Below are 20378 nucleotides of genomic sequence, written 5' to 3'. Positions count from 1 at the left end.
ATACTTTTTTGTGTGTGTGCGCAATAAGAACACTTAGATGTGCTCTCATCGACTTTCAAGTATAAAATACCATACTAACTGTGGTCTCCATGCTGCACATTAGATCCTCAGTACTCATTCTTCTTATAACTGAAAGTTTGTACCCTTTAATCTGTATTTCCCTCCTGTCTTGCTCCTACCAATCACTAACCATGCTAATCTCTATTTCTATGTGATCAGTCCTTTTGTTTTTTGTTTTAGATTCCACATATATCTGATATCATACAGTAGTTACCTTAGCACCGTTCCTTTCAGGTTCACCCATGTTGTCACAAATGGCAGAGATTCCTTCTTTTTTATGGATGAATAATATTTTATGGATGAATCAATTATATTATGTAGGTCATTTTTATGTCTTGGCTATTGTGAATAATGCCAATTATTACCTTTTTAATGAAAAGCCTATTATTCTTTTTGGAGAAAGGGAATCATGTTATCATCATACTGTTATTAAACAAATTTCAACTGATGACATATAACATTTGTTGAATGTTGGAATTTGATGTAGCCCGACCCCATGGAGCTATATTCCTTTTTGTTTCTCCTCCTGAGATAATACGAGAATGAGGGTATTAAATGAATGGATATGGTAAAGTATGTTTTTAGTAGTTACTAATAGTTTTCAATTTGTAGTCCAGAATGTAGGGAGAAGATAAGTGAACTCAACATTGTAGAAAATCTGCTGATGATTTTGCATGAATATGACTTGCTTTCCAAAAGGTAGGATTGCTCACAGGGGAAAAAGACAATGTCATATTTGATGAAAATGATAATTGTTATTTTTATTATGTCATGCTATTTACATTATTAACTGAATGTCATGAGTCACCTTGACATTTATTTTCTATTTTCTATTTAAGTATTTATAGAGAAACTAGAACAAAGAGGTGTATTGATTTATCTTTGGTCTTGCATCATTTCTAGATCTGGGCATAGAATCACATTATAGAAATCTTATGATCACATCTTTAATATTTTTGTTTATTGAATTTTTTTTACATCCTGTCTTTTTAAGGAAAGAAACTCTGAGGTGGCTCTATTTTTAGTAATTTCGGATTGTATATTGAATAAATTATTAGATTGTTAAAACCTATTTTGCTTAAGGAACGTAAAATAAATTAGTATAGTATAAAATAGTATAGCATGACCACCTGTTATTATCACTCCAAACAGAATCTAAAATGTATTCATTTTCAATTGAACTACATATTGCTTTAAAGAATTACTATATCCAGTTAGTTATTAGGTTGTTTTTAAATAGAGTTGCAACTACATCATTTGATATTTAGTTAAGTAAGTCATGATTTTCAGAAGAGGTAAAACAGATAACAGAAATATCAAGTAATGAAAACCCAGACACTTAACCATAGTAAATCTCCATGAGTCTTTCTTCCAAGTCAGTTTTATCCTCTTTTACAAACTATACTTATAGACCTGTGTACCTGAACTCATTTCTAGGAAAACAACCTCTGCACACGTGTTAGAACACCAGAGATGAATGAGATAGTGTGTAGTATAGGAGAGGGGACGGGCATGCAGGTCAGTGGTTTCACCATAGCATTGTAAGTGGTGTGGTTAATGGATGCAGAGGACACTCTGGAAACATAGAGCAGAAGCTCCCAGTCACAGCCAGGGGCCACACCAAGTTTCCTGAAGGAAAAGGGAGTTATCTAGGCAGAGGGAGAGAACAAGTGGAAACAGAATGTGCTGTTTGGAGGCATGAAATGGTCTGTGTTAGAGGAACTGCGTGATTGGGCACAGCTGGAACAGAGTGCAGGAGGGACAGTGCCAGAGAACTAGATTAGACAGTTAATGATAAGTTAAAAACATAGCAAATTTTGGTCTGGCTTTCTCTATATGCTAGACCCTGCTTTAAGCACTTTTGTGTGTTAATTCATTTGATCTGCACAGTAACCCACAATTTCCATATTTTAAGGGAGGGCAACAAGATGATTTTAGCCAGGTCACAATGGGCTCTTTGTGCCAACTAAGAGTGTGTTTTTTATCCATGCACATTATGTGGACTTAAAGAAAGACTTTAAGCATGATCAGATTTATTTTGTGGGGAGATTACTCTGATAGCAGTATGTGGGTTGTGTGGTATGGGGAATATAGCCACACAATGAGATCCATTTAGAGACAAGGAAGGGGATGTTTGGTGTGGAAAGTTTGAGGAGATGCAGAACACTATTTGCCAAAGAACAGATGTTCTGAATGTCAGAACACAAAAGTTTGGGAGGGATTGATGCTGTGGAAAATTGGCTCAGGGGAAAGGAACTGTGGAGCAGCGTGGGCATGAGAAGATTGGAGAGGCAGGTGACGGAGAAGCTTATGTCTTGAGCACAAAGATCACAAGAATGGGAGGAGCAGTGGGGTTAGGCAGCTGCATGACTTGCAAGAGAATTAACCTCAGCTGTTGCCTAGGAAAAAGGCAGCGGTGGATTGGGAAAGGAGAAGGAAGTGTCTTGGATGATTCCGTCTTCTGGCTTGGAAAATTGAAAAGACTGTGATATCACGAGTCAACACTGGGGATATAAGAGGGGAGAGCCAGTATGGGGAGGAGAACAATGACTTTGAGTTGAGACCCAGTGGGAGGAGTACCTGTGGAACTGCTGTGTGGCTAGAACTTCTGGAGGCTGAGAGTGACAGCTGAACTCACGGGACTGGGATAGAGGGGGCATTTGGAGTCACGGGGATGGATCCCAGTGTCCAGGGAGAGGGTTTAGAGTATGAGACTGGAGGGTTGTGGATGGTTCTGTGCAATGTCCCTCATCATCATGTTTCAGAGCCCTGCTGAGCCCTATGTGTCCTATGCTATCATTATCTTTATTTTACACACCAGATAGTCACTGGGCACGTTGCATTTAATCTCCTTGCATTGTAGTGGTTTTGGCGTTTTATTTTAATGTCCTGTTTTTGTAACCACATAGTGAGTTTCTGAAGACTACGATAGAGCTTTTATTTCTTTTGTTTTGAGCACAATGCAGGTCCCATTGTATGCACCTGATATCTATTTGCTAGCTAGTAGGTTTTTAGCCAGACCAGTGGGCTTAGAGGGAGGCTGTGACTTAGAATGGTGGTCAGCAAACTATGACCCACAGTCTAAATTTGGCTCCCTGCCTGTTTTTGTAAATAAAGATTTATTGGAACACAGCAGTGGCTGCTTTTACATATGTTGGCTGGGTTGGGTAGTTCTGACCAAAGCTGTATGGCTAGAAAAGCCTGCAACACTGTGCTGGGATCCAACCCTTTACAGAAAACATATGTTGACCTGTGACTTAGAAAATGTTAGAGCGCCACAGTGATGATAGCTCTAGTCCAAATGCAGAGTCAGTAACTCACTACGCTGTGATTCTCATCCTCACCACCCTCCCATCCCCTTCCAGATTAACTGCGGAGTTACTGCGCCTACTTTGTGCCGAACCCCAAGTGAAAGAGCAGGTGAAGCTCTATGAAGGGATACCCGTCCTCCTCAGTCTGCTCCACTCTGACCACCTGAAGCTGCTCTGGAGTGTTGTCTGGATTCTGGTTCAGGTTTGTGAGGACCCTGAGACCAGTGTGGAAATTCGCATTTGGGGAGGCATCAAGCAGCTTCTTCATATTTTACGAGGGTGAGTCAGAGGGGGCTGTGGCTGACTTTGCCTTAGTCACTGAAGGTTGGGGACTCTGCCATACAATGGCAGACTTGGTACGTGATCAGCTTGCTTCCTCCTGCTCTTTGGTCCTTCGTGTTATGGAGAATCATTTATACTTGTCACAAACATACTTGAAATCATTATCAGGGGCATTCATCTTTTAAGTTTCTTGGGAGCCCTGAAATATTTATCTTTGCATCACCAGCCTCCATGATAGTGCTGGGAATAGAGAAGGCCATCAGTCTGCAAACGTAGTTTGATTTGAGACCCAGCAACCACAAGAAAACATTTATATTACCACCTTTTTCTTGGCAACACTCTATGCATATTGTAATCCCAACAAGTATAATAATTTTACTTGTAATTTTACTTTAAATTTATTATTTTGCTAAAATGTCTGCATTTGCATATATGGCACTCACCTACAAAGAGAAAGCAAAACCTGCAATTAAAGAACAGATATATAATCCTTAGTTAAAATGGGAGAAAATATTATTGATCAAACGATTGTCATGTTACTGACCCTGGTCCAGTTGCTCTTCTTTCCTCTCTCAATCTTCATTGCAGTGCTCCTAAGGTGGGTTAACACCTATCATCTCTCTTTTAAAAGTAGATATGAGGAATTCTTTATCTCAGGAAACAAACTGAGGGTTGCTGGAGTGGCGGGGGGTGGGAGGGATGGGGTGCTTGGGTGATAGACATTGGGTAGGGTATGTGCTATGGTGAGCGCTGTGAATTGTGCAAGACTGTTGAATCACAGACCTGTACCTCTGAAACAAATAATACATTATATGTTAAAAAAAAAAAAAAAAGAAGAAGAAGAAGATAGCAGGAGGGGAAGAATGAAGGGGGGGAAATCGGAGGGGGAGACGAACCATGAGAGACTATGGACTCTGAGAAACAAACTGAGGGTTCTAGAGGGGAGGGGGCTGGGGAGATGGGTTAGCCTGGTGATGGGTATTAAGGAGGGCACGTATTGCATGGAGCACTGGGTGTTATGCACAAACAATGAATCATGGAACACTACATCCAAAACTAATGATGTAATGTATGGTGATTAACATAACATAATAATAATAAAAAGTAGAATTCTAGTGACATTCAAAGCCTTGAGTATGGAGAAGGAATGGTTATTAAAATAGTTTCAAATTGAAACTTTCTTGAAGTATGTTGCAATAAGTATGTATTAGATATATTGAAGCTATGGATAATGACATCTTTTGGTACCATCAGTGGGAAAGTTCTAGTACCTAAAATTATTATCAAGGATAATTCAGCCCTATAGGTACTGAATCAGAGTTGAAAAGGAATATGTCTGGGGTGCCTGGGTGGCTCAGATGGTTAAGCGTCTGCCTTTGGCTCAGGTCATGATCCCAGGGTACTGGGATCAAGCCTGCTTCTCCCTTTCCCTCTACTGTTCCCCCTGCTTGTGCTCTCTTGCTCTCTCTGTCAAATAAATAAATAAAATCTTAAAAAAAAAAGAAAAGGAATATGTCTGCCTGAAAGGAATCACCCTTGTAATGTGCAGTACCTAAATAAAGCTCTAATAAAAACAGAGTGACTTATCATTCTTAATCTGACCAGATATTATCAAATCAGTGTTATTCAGACTTTGTGCTTGTTATATCTCTAGGTATATTATGGAACTGTATGTTATTGACTTCATTTTCTGTGAGGGAATGTTTCAAAGTATAAGAACAGACTACAGTGGTATGGACAATAGCTTTATTAATTATTTCTGTCATTACCAAAACAAAGGAAAAATATAAGCTATTGATAATCTACTTGCTTTTTTTTAAGATTTTTATTTTTATTTATTTACTTGAGAGAGAGAAAGAGAGAGAGAGCAAGGGGAGGGACAGAGGGAGAAGCAGAGTTCCTGTTGAGCAAGGAACTTGACTCCAGGCTCTATTCCAGGACCCTGAGATCATGACCTGAGCTGAAGGTAGACGCTTATGTGACTGAGCCACCCAGGTGCCCCTACTTGCTTTTATGAGTATCACATAAAAATCTCAACTACTTTAAAGTATAAATTATAAATCTTTCATTAGTACTGTGGCATAATAAGCTAGCTCCTTGAACATTTAGCAAAAGTTTTTTGTTTTTGTTTTTATTTTTTTTTTTGCTTGCTTTTTTAGGATGCTGATGGTGATGCTGATGGCAGTGGTCAATACACCTATTCCAACAGCTATGGGTTGCCCTTTTGGAGAGCAGTTATTTTCTTGATGATAACATTAAATTCTGTGATACTTAAGCAGTACTTCAGAGATAAAACCTGCTGTTTTACCACGTAGGATTAAGTTTAATACAAGGCACCAGTTTTCCTCTTTGGCTCAAGATGTAACCATCCTTGAGAGAAACGAATTCTTTCACATCTAAAGAGTCAGTTGGCCAGTCCATTTCTATGGTGCAGTGTTAGAAAACTCTTTCCTGGGAAAATGATATATGTCAACACTTACTCTGTGTTAAATATGTCTCAGCACTCTGGGAGAATTTATTACCCCAGCTGGGTAAACAATATCTCTTCAGAGCTTGTGCCTGCCTCTGGGCTGCCTGGAGCTGGTACAAGGGGTGGACGTTGCCAGGCTGTCTGCTGGCATGAGTAGGACCAGGGATTATTGTCAAGGTGGTTTCCAGGAAATCTGTTCGTGCCCATTCACCTATAATCATAAGCTCCAGAACAGATCCTGAAGGCCTATAGACTTGAGTAGGGGGAGTGATCTCTAAAATTTGAGTTTAACATAATTTGGTTGTAGCCAGCAGCAGAGTGGCGTAGCGGAAGCGTGCTGGGCCCATAACATAACTTGGTTGACAGATAAGATCACCAGTTGTGACTACCCCTAGACCTAGCTCCATTACCTTCCCAAAGCTAACTGAAGGAAGGGCACTAGTGGGCCCAGATGACATGGGAAGGAAGCCAAGGAGACTCCATCTGTGTAATATTTAGGCACAAAGAAATCAAGGTAGAGCCATTGCCATAAAAATTAAAGAAATGAAAAAAATATAGTAGCTGCATTAAACAAGAAGGAACAAAACAGATAAAAGACATGAAGAAGCTATTGTGGAAGATGTTACCGTGAGTAAGCAGAAAACAAGTGCTTTATTTTATCAAAGATATTAAACAGAACATGACATTTATGACCTGAGATTAAGGATGAGATGCTAGGACTACAAAAAGGGGAGGATAGAGATTACAGAGCTAGGAAGAAAGGCGAGGACTGAATAATCCACAGAACTGAGACATTCGTCAGAGCACCAGACAGAACCTGGAATTAGTACAAGGAAGGGCACACTTGAAGAAATTGCACATAACGTGGAGGAAAAAGACAAAGGAATGAGAACCATTAGAAAGTGAAGGATATGGCTTGCAGAAGATGAGTTTTCAATCTGTGGATAACTGATATCCTAGTGAGAGACTAAAGCAAAAGGAATAAAAAAATTCAAAGATAGGGGTACATAGGGGGCTCAGTCAGTTAAGCATCTGCCTCCAGCTCAGGTCATGATCTCAGGGTCCTGGGATCGAGTCCCACATCGGGCTCCCTGCTCAGCAGGAGGCCTGTTCTCCCTCTCCCTCTGCTCCTCCCTGCCCCTGACTTATGTGCCCTCTCTCTCAAATAAATCAATAAAATCTTTTTAAAAAATTCAAAAATATAAAAGAAGAGATCTTTACCAAAATAAGGAAAGACTAGAATTGCTTGGAAAAAGAAAATTCAGCATGAGGAAGACTGACATGTAGTCAGGTGAATTGATAGCCGCAGAACAGAGTTCAAAAACAGGTGGGGGAGAAGGAGGGGGTGCTCCTGGCTGGCTCAGTCAGTAGAGCATGTAACTCTTGATCTTGGGGTTCTAGCCCCCCACGTTGGGTGTAGAGATTACTTAAAATAACATCTTAAAACAAAACAAAACAAAAAAAACAAAGGTGGGCATGGGGAGCTGTGGGGAAATGACAGAGTTTTCAATAACTAGTACTGGAGTTAGTTCAGTAACCAGAGAAAGAAGATGGAGGGAGGGAGGGAGGGAAGGAAAAAAGGAAGGGAGGAAGGAAGGGAGGAAGGAAGGGAGGGAGGAAGGGAGGGAGGAAGGAAGAAAAAAAGGAAGGAAAGAAGGGCCCCCACCTCACACCATACACAGAAATCCACTGTAGGTGGATTGGAAGGTGAAACAATAAAGATAACATAGGAGAAAACTTCATGGCCTGCGGGAGGCAAACATTTCTTAAACAGGACCCAAAAAGCACTGACCATGAGGGAAAAGTGATAAATTGTGCATTCACTTTTCTTTTTCAGAGACAGAAATTTTGTTTCCGATCGTTCTTCCATTGGCAGCCTGTCTAGTGCAAATGCAGCGGGCAGAATCCAGCAGCTTCATTTGTCAGAAGATTTAAGCCCTCAGGAAATACAAGAAAATACTTTTTCTCTTCAAGCAGGTATTTGTATCATATTATTATGTTTTGCTATTTGATACTGTTTAGCATAGGTTTTATTATGTTCTGTGATGATGATAATAATTTGTTATTCTCTGTTATGTATGATAATATGAAGTAAGCACAATTTGTAAGTTTAAAAACTGTGAAGTTAAATCCATGTAGGTGTCTGAAACCTCCTGGGACTCCTGTCGGGCCTGCAGGTTAGTGGTACCACAGACTTTTCTCTCCCTTTCACATTCTGAACACATTGAGAAATCAGCATAGAAGTCAGACATAAAGAGAGCAGAATAGTAGCTTCATTACTGGAAAAGCTGGATTAGAGAATTCAGCTTGCTTTGTGGCCAGAATCGTGGTTCCTATGTTTTCTAGATCTCGGGGCACCCTCCTTCAGGGAGATTCTACAATGCACACATCCACTCCCCTGGGAACAAGGGAGCACCTTCCTTACTCCATGTGAACACCTAAAGAGAGGACAGAGCCTCTCTTGCCACACGAAAGCAGGAGCAGGGGTATATGCCCACATTTTTGGCAGTTGGCACAACCCTGAACAATGTTCACAAAAGGGCACCTGGCCTTTGGGACGAGTGGGGGCTTTGGTGCTGCCAACCGAGCTGGGCGCCCTGCCACAGCCACATGACGGGGGCAGAGAGGCACTGGGGGGGGGCAGCAGGAGGGCAGGCAGGAAGAATATATGTAATGCCCGAAGCACTGCAGGGCCAGCACAAGGGCCCCATAAAATGGTAGTACCCTTTACAGGTGCTCTGTGCTGTAGAATCCAGCACATTTCTGGTCGGACAAGAAGCAGCTCCGTACAGAACATCACCAGAAGCTGCCACGGTGACTGTGAGGAGGCAGGAAGGGTGGTGCTCAGGGTGTGGGATTTAACATCTAGCAGACTGCAGTTGGACTTCTGGCCTCTTCACTTACTAAGTTCTATGGCCTAGTCTGTCAGTCTCTGTGAACCTCAGTTTTCTCATCAGTAAAACTGGTAGTCATGGTACATCCTCTGATTACAAGGGATACTTTGGATCATATATTTAAAGTACTCATGTATCCAACCATTGTAGATGTATTTACTGAGCACCTGCCAAGTGCCAGGCACTTGTTGGGCCCTGGGGATTATAATGAAGCTGCTTCCCGGTACACAGTAAGTGCTCAACAAAAGGCTGCGGTGGGGTGTAGATGCACATGAATTACCTGACGGGCAGAGTTAGACACCACTGCAAGTCAGTTTCCCTCCCCCCAGAGCTGTGTCACAGGGAAAGGTACTGTGTTTGGAGGAGTGGCTCTGTCACAGAATTCCCTGAGGAGCCCAAGTATTGACAGAACAGTGTAGAGTGCAGTCCGTGATGACAGACACGATCATCTGGTGGTTTCCCTTCCAGCCTGCTGTGCCGCCCTCACCGAGCTCGTGCTCAACGACACCAACGCCCACCAGGTGGTCCAGGTGAGAACGCTGCTCTCCTGGCTCCCGCTGCAGACCGCGTCAGCACTCACGGACCCCACCTCAGGAGAACTGTGTAGCCCAGAACACAGCTTTTGGGATCCCATGTTGTGATTTTAAGATATTTTAATATGTCTTATTTGAGTTCTAGAATTCCATTTTATATTCTCTTTTATTTTTTAATTTTTAAACTTTTTTTAAATTAAGATTTTATTTATTTGTCAGAGAGAGAGAGTGAGCACAAGCAGGGGGAGCTGCAGGCAGAGGGAGAAGCAGGCTCCCCGCAGAGCAGGGAGCCTGATGTGGGACTCGATCCCAGGACCCTGGGATCATGACCTGAGCCAAAGGCAGATGCTTAACCGACTGAGCCACACAGGTGTCCCTAATTTTTTAAGCTTTTTTAACATTTTATTTTTAAGTAATCTCTACACCCAACATGGGGCTCAAACTCAGAACCCCGAGAGCAGGAGTCACATGCTCTTCTGACTAATTGTCCCTAGAATTCCATTTTATAGTCTTGTCCTTCCTTTACCTCACTTGGCTTGGAAAGACCTGCCCTGTGTTTAACCTCTGGTGTTTCTTCCCTATATCATGTGTAGTCATTTTCATTTTTATCTCTTTTTTTAAAAAAAAAAAACTATTTTGAATAGCTTTAATTCTGGACATATAGTATACCACGAGTTGAGGATAGTAGTCATTTGAATTAAGAGTATATCAGGTTAGGGATGCCTGCGTGGCTCAGTCGGTTAAGTGTCTGCCTTTGGCTCAGGTCATGATCCCGGGCTCCTGGGATGGAGCCCCACGTCCGGCTCCTGGCTCAGCGGGAAGCCTGCTTCTCCCTCTCCCACTCCCCCTGCTTCTGTTCCCTCTCTCGCTGTGTCTCTCTGTGAAATAAATAAATAAAATCTTAAAAAAAATTTTTAAAAATTAAAAAAAAGAGTATATCAGGTTATTCAGCTAGAGGTGACTGAAACACACACCAACAACATATTTATTGCCAAGAAACCATTTTCACAAAGCATAATTCATTAGTCAATCCTCTACATATACAGCAATATGTGGAAGTAGCATACAGTATATCCAACTTCAACTTCAAAATACATAAATACATAAAATGTCATAAGAGATCAGATCACCAATGATTAGAGGCCCGAGGGGAAGCTCAGCAAATCAGGGGGTAGTGGCAAAGCAGGGCATTTGGACTTGGCCAGTTTGAGGTTCATTTCCTACTATCATTTCCTGGTGGTTCGGCCATTGGAAAAATGACTTAGTCTCTCTAAGATTTGGTTTTGTCATAAATAAAGCAGGGAAATTATAGACTGATTCACAGAATAGCTATAAAGACTAAATGCAGAAAGGCAGGTAAAGCTCTTCACAGTTAAAAAAGCCCATGTATAGTAGAGTTCAGTAAATCAAATATTTGATAATAGAAAAGTAGCAATAAGTTAGCACTTTTTGTTCATTCTGCTGTGTATATATTAGAGTATTAGAGTAAGTCTAGAAGGATAACTTTCTGGACTTTCATGCATAACTTTCATTTTCTAAATCTATTATTACTCTTGTTTCTTTTATTTTTTCTTTGTTCTTTTCTACAATAATTTATCTATGTGTATTGTTTAATTACCAAACTGTAAAGGGAGAAATTATATTTCATAGTTAGACATTTAAAGTGCAAAGTACAAAGATATTTGGATCCCTTTACTCAGTCCTTTTTTATCCCCTACTCCTTCTTAAAGTATTTAAATGACTTTAAATTGATACGCTTTATTATTTATCATCTTTAAAGACAGGTGAAATTTTGAGTGTGGTTGTAGTCTTTAGTATTACATTTTGATATATTTACTATTCTCCTGTGTACTTACACAGAGTTCTAAAATTCTACGAACATTTCTTCTCAAATACTAGTTTTTGAGATTGTTTAGTTGCTTCTTTGTGTGTCTCTCTAGCATTGGCACTGGTCACAGATAACATGTGCTCTTTATTCTTCCAGGAAAATGGTGTATATACAATAGCAAAATTAATTTTACCAAACAAACAAAAGAATGCAGCAAAAACTAATCTATTACAGGTAATAAGCATGTCCATTGTTCTTCCGTACCAAGTTACTGAAATCTGGGGAAACTTTGAGAATATAAATTCCCTCCCAGTCTCCGTACTGACTGGGAAGAAAAATATCAGGTGCAGGAGGCTGGCATGAAAACAAATGCTGTCAAAACAAAATAAAGGGCGTAACAGTGGTTTCTCTGGGTTGGGGGGATCAGGTGATTTTAAGTATGTATTTCTTTGCTTATCGGTAAGTTCTATTTTTTTTCAAAACAATGCTTATGTATCAGAAAACTGTAAGAGGAAAATTATATTCCATCTTTAAGCATAGACCACAGTTGGTAACATTTCATCTTTACAAAGGAAAGCCTGTAAAATAGATCTTGGTGGATGAGAAGAGACTCACCAAGTTGCTAAAGGGGTGTGAGTGGGGCAGCCACGGCATCTGCTACAGGGTGGAAGAGCATTCCACACAGAGGGAACACCAAGTGCAAAGTGCGAGAGCCAGGCAACTTAGAGTGTGCTTCGGCCGCCCGGCGCACCCGGCGGAGCCTGGGGTGTGTGGTCGGGGGAGGGAGATGAGGCCTTGCAGGCAAGAGGGGTGCACATTATTGCAGGCTCCTGCATGCTGTTTTAAAGAGTGGGCATCAGGGGGCCAGTGTCCCTGAAGATACTGGAAAGATAAAATCAGATTGAAAGTAAGCCTTTGCAGGACTTGCAGCTCATTCTTTTCCCCCAAGTCATTTAGAGAGGAAGTAAGAAACCATGTTTACCTCCAATCCAATCGAAGGGCTGTCACCCCGAACGAGAGAGAAGACGAGCAGAGAAGTTTTGGTGGTATCCGTGGGCTGGCAGGCAGAGGTTTTAGAGAGCTACCCATGACAACATACAGGTGCGGAACTTAATTTCTTTGGTGCACCACAGAGGCATGATGTGATGCTGGACAACAGAAGAAGTCAGATCCACCTTGCAGATGCATTTTGTTAAGGCAGTAGAGGGTTTCTAAAAATTCACATTGAAATGGTTTTTGAGGGACGTTTGCATCCTGCACTTTCTCACTGCCTCTACCACCCTCCACCAGGCTCCGTCATGTCGTTGTGTCATCTGCCTGCTTCCCTGGGCAATTTTATTTGGGACCCTTCGGTATTCAGACCACTAATTTTATGGAATGATTCCAGATCCCAGTGCAGCAGACGCCGATCACCCCCATGGTGGCCTGTGTACAGGACCGACTGCAGGCTGGGGGCTCTCTGTTTTTTTTCTTGGCACTGCAAAGTGACAGACATTTAGACGTTTATTTTTCTTTGGTAAAGTCTCACAGGCCTCTTTCTGAGCGTTCTTGGGAGTAGTTACTGTAGATTGTTCTATTTGGGAAATGCTTAAGACTCTTTACTCAAGAGACCAATTTGTCAAGTTTGAGTCCAATGTGCCTGTGGCTATTTTTATATGTTATCATTTCGAGTGTTTATTTTCTCATAGAAGCCAGATAAATATTGAGGCATACATAGCAAGCTAGAAACAAAATAAACCTTGAGCTCCTGAAAATCTCTGGACATTTGGTTTTCTCAGAGTAGGAATTTTATTTCTGGTCTCTGTGTTCGTTTTGTACTTTCTAGAAAGGAATTAATGACAAGTACTGAGTGGAACGAGGCTAACCTCCTAGCATTCTACAACATAAATGCTTTTTAAAAATATGAGACCTACCCTAGGTATTGATGGTTTTTGTCTTTAGTCATAACCTTTGGCTCCCATAGAGGTCAGCCACTCACAATAAAGTCACTTTAATGTTTAGTTCATGATAATTTTATCCTGGCAGTGTTTTAATTTGCTGAGCTACCTTTGAGAATCACGCACCCTTTTATTTTCCAGTGTTATGCATTCAGAGCCTTGAGGTTTCTCTTCAGTATGGAAAGAAACAGACCACTCTTTAAAAGGTATGAGCTTAGAGAAATTTAAGTGACCGGTGATCATGAGATTGAACTGTTTTCACATATCTGATTCAGATGCAAACAATAAGAGAAGAATGAATCAGTATGCAAAGCATGTGTTTTCAGATTTCTTGGAATTCACAGATAATAAGACTGACTTACCCTCGTGATATCTTAACACTGAAAATGAGCTAAATGATGAAGAAAGGGAATAAATCACTCTATCAATACAATTCTTAATTACTGTGACTGCTATGGGTTTTAGTTTTCCCTTTTTTTGGACGTTAACATTTTAAATGGATGACATAAAAATATGTGCTTGTTCTTATGCATTCAGAAATTCCAAAGTTGGTCTAGTCATTTCCTCTGAATCAGTGGAAAAAGAGGTATTTTCAGGGTATCCTTCATAGGGCAGGAGCTCGTTTCATGGGGAGGAGGCTAGGTGTTCCTGGGTCAGGAGGCTGTGCTGGTGAGTGTGACAGAAAAACCAACTCCTTGGAAAGCAAACACTAGTTACCTATGTGTGTGGTCTGCATGCCCCTGGGTTGGCCAGGCTGGCCAAAATCATAGGCCCAAGTTCTTACTAGAATTCTATTGATATAAGGTGGAATAAAAATAAGAACTTGAGTTAATATAATGTGTTTTGTTCTGAAGCACTGGAGCATTTTATGTTGCTACTTTATTTACAAATGATGTTTGAATTTGAGGGAAGAAAAAAAAGTAAAGTTATTATAACCTTTTATTTCAAGGCCCTAAACCATCCATTTTTATGGACTTGATGATTTTACTAAGCCCTTGAAACCAGTACCCTGCAAATGATGCATAAATCTCTCCATTTTTTTCATTTACCTGTATTTTTATTTTATTTTCATAAAACATTTAAAAATGGGGGTTAGTATTTACCTCCTAGGGTTAATATGAGGACGGAATCAAATGGCGTTTATGAAAGTGTTCAGCACTCCATAAACACCCCATAAACATTCCTTTCCAAAATGCTTAATGCCTGTACCTCCAGATATCTTACAAATAAGGTCTTTGTATAATCTGTGTCATAACATGAGATCTGCCCTTTTAATAAATGTTTAAGTGTACAGCACAGTATTGTCAACTATAAGCACAATGTTGTACACCACATCTCTAAAAACTTTCCTCTCTGGTTGCTTTTCATTATCCCTTAAGACCTGTAGTTCTAGTTCATTTTTGTGAGATAAGCTGGTGAGTACTATTTGCCCCCACTTTGTTGATAACCTAAGGAAGTTGAGTTTATTTAATGTAATTAATCTGTGAGTGAGCTAGATCCCAAAGGGAAGGAATGAGCAACAGTTACCAAGCCCTACATGAAGTGTCTGTGTATGTTTTCCCTGTAGACTTTTCCCCACCGACTTGTTTGAGATCTTCATCGATATAGGACATTATGTTCGTGATATCAGTGCTTATGAAGAATTGGTATCAAAGTTGAATTTGTTAGTGGTAAGCCCTGAATTTTAAATATTTGGGTAGGCTGGTATGTGGTCAGAAATGGAAATTATCATAGTGCCCATTTCCTTTTTATTTTTTTGTTTAGGAGGATGAACTGAAGCAAATTGCTGAAAATCTTGAAAGCATTAATCAGAATAAAGCTCCTTCAAAATACATAGGCAACTATGCAATTTTGGATCATCTTGGAAGTGGAGCTTTTGGCTGTGTTTACAAGGTGACTTTGCCTTTGGGGAACAATATTTCTGATATTCCCGAAGCAAACCAGATGTCCCACTTGCACACACCCACGCAACTGGATTAAAGCCCTCGTTATTGAAAAATAGATACAAATTAGAATGATTGTTTTTGCCCATCAAATAGCTGTCCTGATGTTATTTTATCTCAGCTCTAGAAATTTATCACTAATCTTTGAAGACAAAAGCCGTTGTTATGTCTCACAAAAAAAATAGTCAAGGTGGCTTGTCCCAGTGCATGAGACTTTCTCTAAATTCATACCAGAGTTTTCTATATTTACCCAGGAAAATCCTACCGAATAGTGCAGACTGACCCAGGAGATACCAGTTTTTTGAGCTGAGCTTAGTGTACATACAGACAAAAATTTTAAAAATTCTGTTACTTATGTAGATTATTTAGATTACTTGTTTTAATCATGTGACTTATTAATCGATCTCTTTTTTCCCTTCTTTCTACCCCCACCCCATCATTATTATTTATTATTATTATTTTATTTTTGTTTTTATTTTAGGTTAGAAAGCGTAGTGGTCAAAATCTTTTAGCAATGAAAGAGGTCAATTTACACAACCCAGCATTTGGAAAGGATAAAAAAGATCGAGACAGCAGTGTAAAGAATATTGTTTCTGAATTAACCATAATTAAAGAGCAGGTAAACGTTTTTCTTGTTTATGAAGATATGTTCCTTAACTAAGTGTCATTAAAAGAAAGTAGAGTTCTTGTGCTATTCTCGTCCATGCTGTTTAAGAACTGGTTCTGTTTATAATAATTGATATTGAGGTGATAATATTTTGGTTAGATATTTTTCTGAAGGCTTGACATTGAACCATAGAAAGACTTTCTGGAGTTTATATCAGCGCTTGGGGTGCAGAATGATTGGGTTTACAGCAGAGTGCCACATATATGAAACACCCTTCTTTTTTCATTGCAAGCGTATCCTTTTCCTTCTCATTATGTTGTAGAATATTTGGTTCCTTAGTTACATGCATAAGCATATGACCAAGAGTTCCCTGACTTTTGTCAAGTGGAACCAAGCTGTTAACATTCCTCAAATACAGCTTATTAAATCTAAAAGTAGATTTTCAAGATGGATTATTATTTATTGGAATGAGTGGAATATTCAGACATAATGTAACAACCCAGTTAACTATCATTATGAAGGTTTGTTTGGGGAGAAAGAATAAACATGTCAGAAGAGAAGTGAGATTGGATTTTGTGATCCAAGAATACATGGGTTTCTTTTTCAGCTTTCCTTATTTATACATTCATTATGGGTACTGTTCATTTGTAACTCCTGTGGAGAGCGACCAGCTTCCCTGCTCTTTGTTCTCCATGAGTTAAATTTGCATAGCATCTGTGCTGGGACATAAAGATCACCAAATAAATATGATGATCTTTATTCATCAAAATATATAGTTCTAGCCCAATTCATAAATTGCAGTACATACTATCACTGATAGCTTCTTTTATAGTTGACTTTCATATATAGTAATAGAGTGGACTTGAAGAAGAAGTTAGTGTCCTCTCCTGCGTAGGATACTCTGATCTTCAGCAGTATGCTGTTTCACTATAGCACAAGGCTAGAACATGGCTTTTGCTGCAAGCTGATCAAGTATCTTCATTTGAACCCTGATGCGGATATAGTCCTGGCCAGTGAGCTAGGCTTAGAATATGGTTCTGTTGCTTACCTGGTCCTGTATTGTTTAAAATCTGCTGACCACTTGATAGTTGATGAGGTAGACCTTGTTTTAGCACATTTCCTAAGAAATTTCCTAAGAAAAGAAAGTATCAGGGTGGGGACATATAAAAGGCATGTGTTTGGACTTAGAGAAAACTCAAAATTGTACAGTTGCACTCTTACGAGGGGACTGAACCAAAGGAAAGGATAGTCACATTTAGAGGTCTAAAAGGAGGAGATGATGGCAGACAGAAGTGGCAACTAGGAAAGGAGAGTGTGTTTGTTAAGAGTAAGACTAAGCTGCAGTAAGAAAGACGCTCCAAATCCGTTGGCCTAAACAAGAGGCTTGATAATGCAGTGAATTATTTCTCTTTCATGTGACAATCCTAGAGTGAGTGGACCAAGCTGGTGGTAGTCTCTGTTCCATGCAATCATTTGGGAATGTAGGTTCTTTCTCCCTTACTGCTCTGCTACCTCCTAGGCCATTGTCTTCATCCGCTTGGTTGAAACTGCCACAGGCACGTTCACATCCAAGGTGAAAGAGGTAGAGCATGGTGGCGGGGGGTTGTTCCCAGTGTTTAGGACTCAGACACAGGAGCACACATGTTTCCCCTGACATTCCCTTGGTGAGAACTTAGTGACAGTCCCTCTCAGGGCTGCAAGGGAGGCTGAGAGATGTAATCTCTGACTGGGAAGCCATGTTCCACCCGAACTCAATTGCAATGGAGGAATAGGAAGGGAGGTTTTGGGTGGACAGTTATCAGACTCCCCTTCAAAAAGGCAAGAAAAGAGACCAGAAGCAGATGCAAGCCATTTATAAAGGTAATGTCAACTATTCTGAGATAGAATAAATTTCAATTTGCCTAGAAACTTAAGTTATAAGTAAGCAACTATAAAAATTTTAGTATTCTTATAGGAAAGGAAAGTTTTGAAAAAGTAGAATTTCTGTGTAATATCCTGAGGTAAATTTAGGCCAAAGAACTGAATACTTCTTACACATGGCAAGGAAGACTTCATTCAAGACAACTGCAACAGGAATCAAACTATTACAACAGGGGAGAGAGATTGAACTCAACTCTGAAGACAACCAAGAGGCTGGGTGAGGGGGTGCCTAGATGGAAAATTACTCGGAAGGATTTCATTAGCTGTCAAAGATGGGGTGATGAGGAACTTGATTGGATATCAAGAGTGGGGAGATTCTTGCTAAACTGGCTTGGCAGGATTCTTGATAAAACCAGGCAGGCCAAACATGAAGCCTAGTCAAGAGGAGAGCTCCCAGAAGCCTGACTAAAGTTTGGCCAAGAAGGGAGACCTTGCCAACTATTGTTGTAATGTAAATGGAGTTAGTAACACTTAAATTCTTTCAATTTCATACTAACCATTTTAGAAAACATAGAAAGACACCAAGTGTGAATAGACATAAACAGTGTATATGAATATTTAAGTAGTAGGGAGGGGCAAGAGGCGATGGTGTACCTATTCAGCATAAATTGCTTCATTGCAGTTTTCTTATCTTTGCAATGTGTGTGTAGTGTTGGGATGGGGAGCGCTAAATGAATTCTTCGGGTTACTTTGAGTTCTACAGTTCTCTGTTTTAGTTAAATTAGGTGATAAAGTATAAGCTGTTTTTAATTCTAATTGATAAGGCTATATGGGAGATTGCTATTTTCAGATTAGTTTTGTAGGTAACAAATAATAAGAATCATGATAAAAATCTCAAATCTCAATTAGATGATATCTTGAAATGCTTAATTTTATAGATAGATATGAATGCAATAATTTCTGTGTTGTTTTCAATTATATTCAATTATAGTCCAATTATATTTTGAAGTAACATAATGTTTGTTATTCATTTTCTTATAGCTCTATCATCCCAATGTTGTACGCTATTACAAAACATTTCTGGAAAGTAAGTATGAGTTTTCATGATATTTCTAATTAAGGAAAAGTATCTATATTATATATTTCTATATTAAAATGTCACAAAATAAACTCAATTCTTTTCTTTTTTCCAGCTATTTTCTTTATTTGTGGAAGATCTTGTGCATCACTTTTTTGATCAGTGAAACAGTGATATAATAATCAATGACCTACAGATAGTTATAAAGTACTTAGACCCCTATATGAAAGACACTGCATGAACAAAGCAAAATAGTTATTATAGCTATTTTCTTACATACACACACACAAAACCATAGTAGGATCAGGAGAGCAGCAAACTAAAGGATAATGGCATATTTAAGACAAAATTAAAAATTGTTTTTGTTGACTCAGATGACATTTTTCACCCCCCTAATAAATTGGGAGTGGCTACATCTTTGAGATTTATGTTACTTAAAGTTCAGGTAATTACCACAAGGTGGCGGTGGAGCCCTGACTGATTCTGCAGGCAGGCCCTCTTAGGTGTAAGAAGGATGGATTACTGAATCAAAAGGTTGCGATAAAGCCAAACTCAGTCACATGCTTAAAACAATATAGGGCCTTTGACGGAAACAATAAACCTTAATGATGTGCATCACATATGAAGTTTCAAAGTAAGTCGTTTGGAGGAAGATTTAAAGAAGTACAAGGCAATGGTTGGGACCTCTTCATTGCCTCTTTATAAATGCTATTATTAGGCCAACCTATTGTGTACTGTGGCAATTTATGATTTTATCCATTTCCCTTCCCCTAGCTGACTCACAGGAACCCAGTGCTGAAACTCCAGTAAATCCTGCTCCCTTGATATTAGAATTCTTGATAGTAGAATAAATTCTTATAATTTAGTGCATATCCCATTAGAGATCAAGATTGGCTTCTGACTTGCACTACGGAAATGACACAACTTAGGCTAATTTAAAAACAAAACTTTTATAACCTGACATCTTCCAAAAAGAATTGGAAGTGACTCAAAAATACCTAAAATATGATAAACATAGATTAGGGAATTATGTGAAATTGGAATTAGGGAATTATGGGATTAAGAGTACACTTACTGTGATGAGCACTAAGTATCGCATAGAATTGTTAAATCACTATACCGAACACCTGAAACTAATATAATACAGTATGTTAATTATGCTTCAATCAAAAAAAGAAAAAATCAATTAATATAAGAAAGGAAAAAATTAAGCTAGAGTAAGATTAGTATATATACTGAGTATTTCTTGGGATAATAAACAATTGAAAATAATATGAATGTCTATCTTTAGGTGAATAAATAATGATCTATCTGTGTTGTGTAATACTATGCAGCCAGCAGAAAGAATGGCATGGATCTGTGTGTACTGTTAGGGCAGCCTGCTGAATGAAAAAGTATAAGTGGCAGAACATGTATAGTAAATATTTCATTTTTGTAAATATTATGTACATACATATTTTATATACATCCAGAACATCACAAAAGATACATATCACATATCATCATTAATAGTTTCATATTGGCTTTGGAGGAGAAAGTAGAATTTACTTTGTTTCTTGATATCCAAAGCAAAAA

The 20378-nt window shown here is 39.3% G+C and overlaps 1 protein-coding gene across 8 annotated transcripts in view; it reads left to right on the top strand.

The window, feature by feature from the left end:
- NEK10 (NIMA related kinase 10) overlaps nucleotides 1–20378 on the top strand; it is a 211689-nt gene that overhangs the window by 33242 nt on the left and 158069 nt on the right. For 4 of the 8 annotated variants that reach the window (XM_088021305.1, XM_088021303.1, XM_088021300.1 and 1 more), the window contains exons 10-19: nucleotides 673–759; nucleotides 3426–3650; nucleotides 7961–8100; nucleotides 9486–9547; nucleotides 11535–11612; nucleotides 13457–13521; nucleotides 14883–14985; nucleotides 15080–15208; nucleotides 15740–15877; nucleotides 18767–18812. In XM_088021305.1, coding sequence (XP_087877431.1) covers nucleotides 673–759; nucleotides 3426–3650; nucleotides 7961–8100; nucleotides 9486–9547; nucleotides 11535–11612; nucleotides 13457–13521; nucleotides 14883–14985; nucleotides 15080–15208; nucleotides 15740–15877; nucleotides 18767–18812 — 1073 coding nt within the window. Of the gene's footprint in view, nucleotides 1–672; nucleotides 760–3425; nucleotides 3651–7960; nucleotides 8101–9485; nucleotides 9561–11526; nucleotides 11613–13456; nucleotides 13522–14882; nucleotides 14986–15079; nucleotides 15209–15739; nucleotides 15878–18766; nucleotides 18813–20378 lie in introns of all 8 variants that reach the window. The other 4 variants (XM_088021316.1, XM_088021307.1, XM_088021301.1 and 1 more) reach the window with 2 other exon arrangements.

This window comes from Eumetopias jubatus, unplaced genomic scaffold (assembly GCF_037043125.1).
Source record: "Eumetopias jubatus isolate StellerSeaLion01/CBP00866 unplaced genomic scaffold, mEumJub1_p1.0 scaffold_1, whole genome shotgun sequence".
NCBI lineage: Eukaryota > Metazoa > Chordata > Mammalia > Carnivora > Otariidae > Eumetopias > Eumetopias jubatus.
The sequence above is the reverse complement of the archived record's forward strand: the minus strand, read 5'-3'. Positions and strand labels throughout refer to the sequence as shown.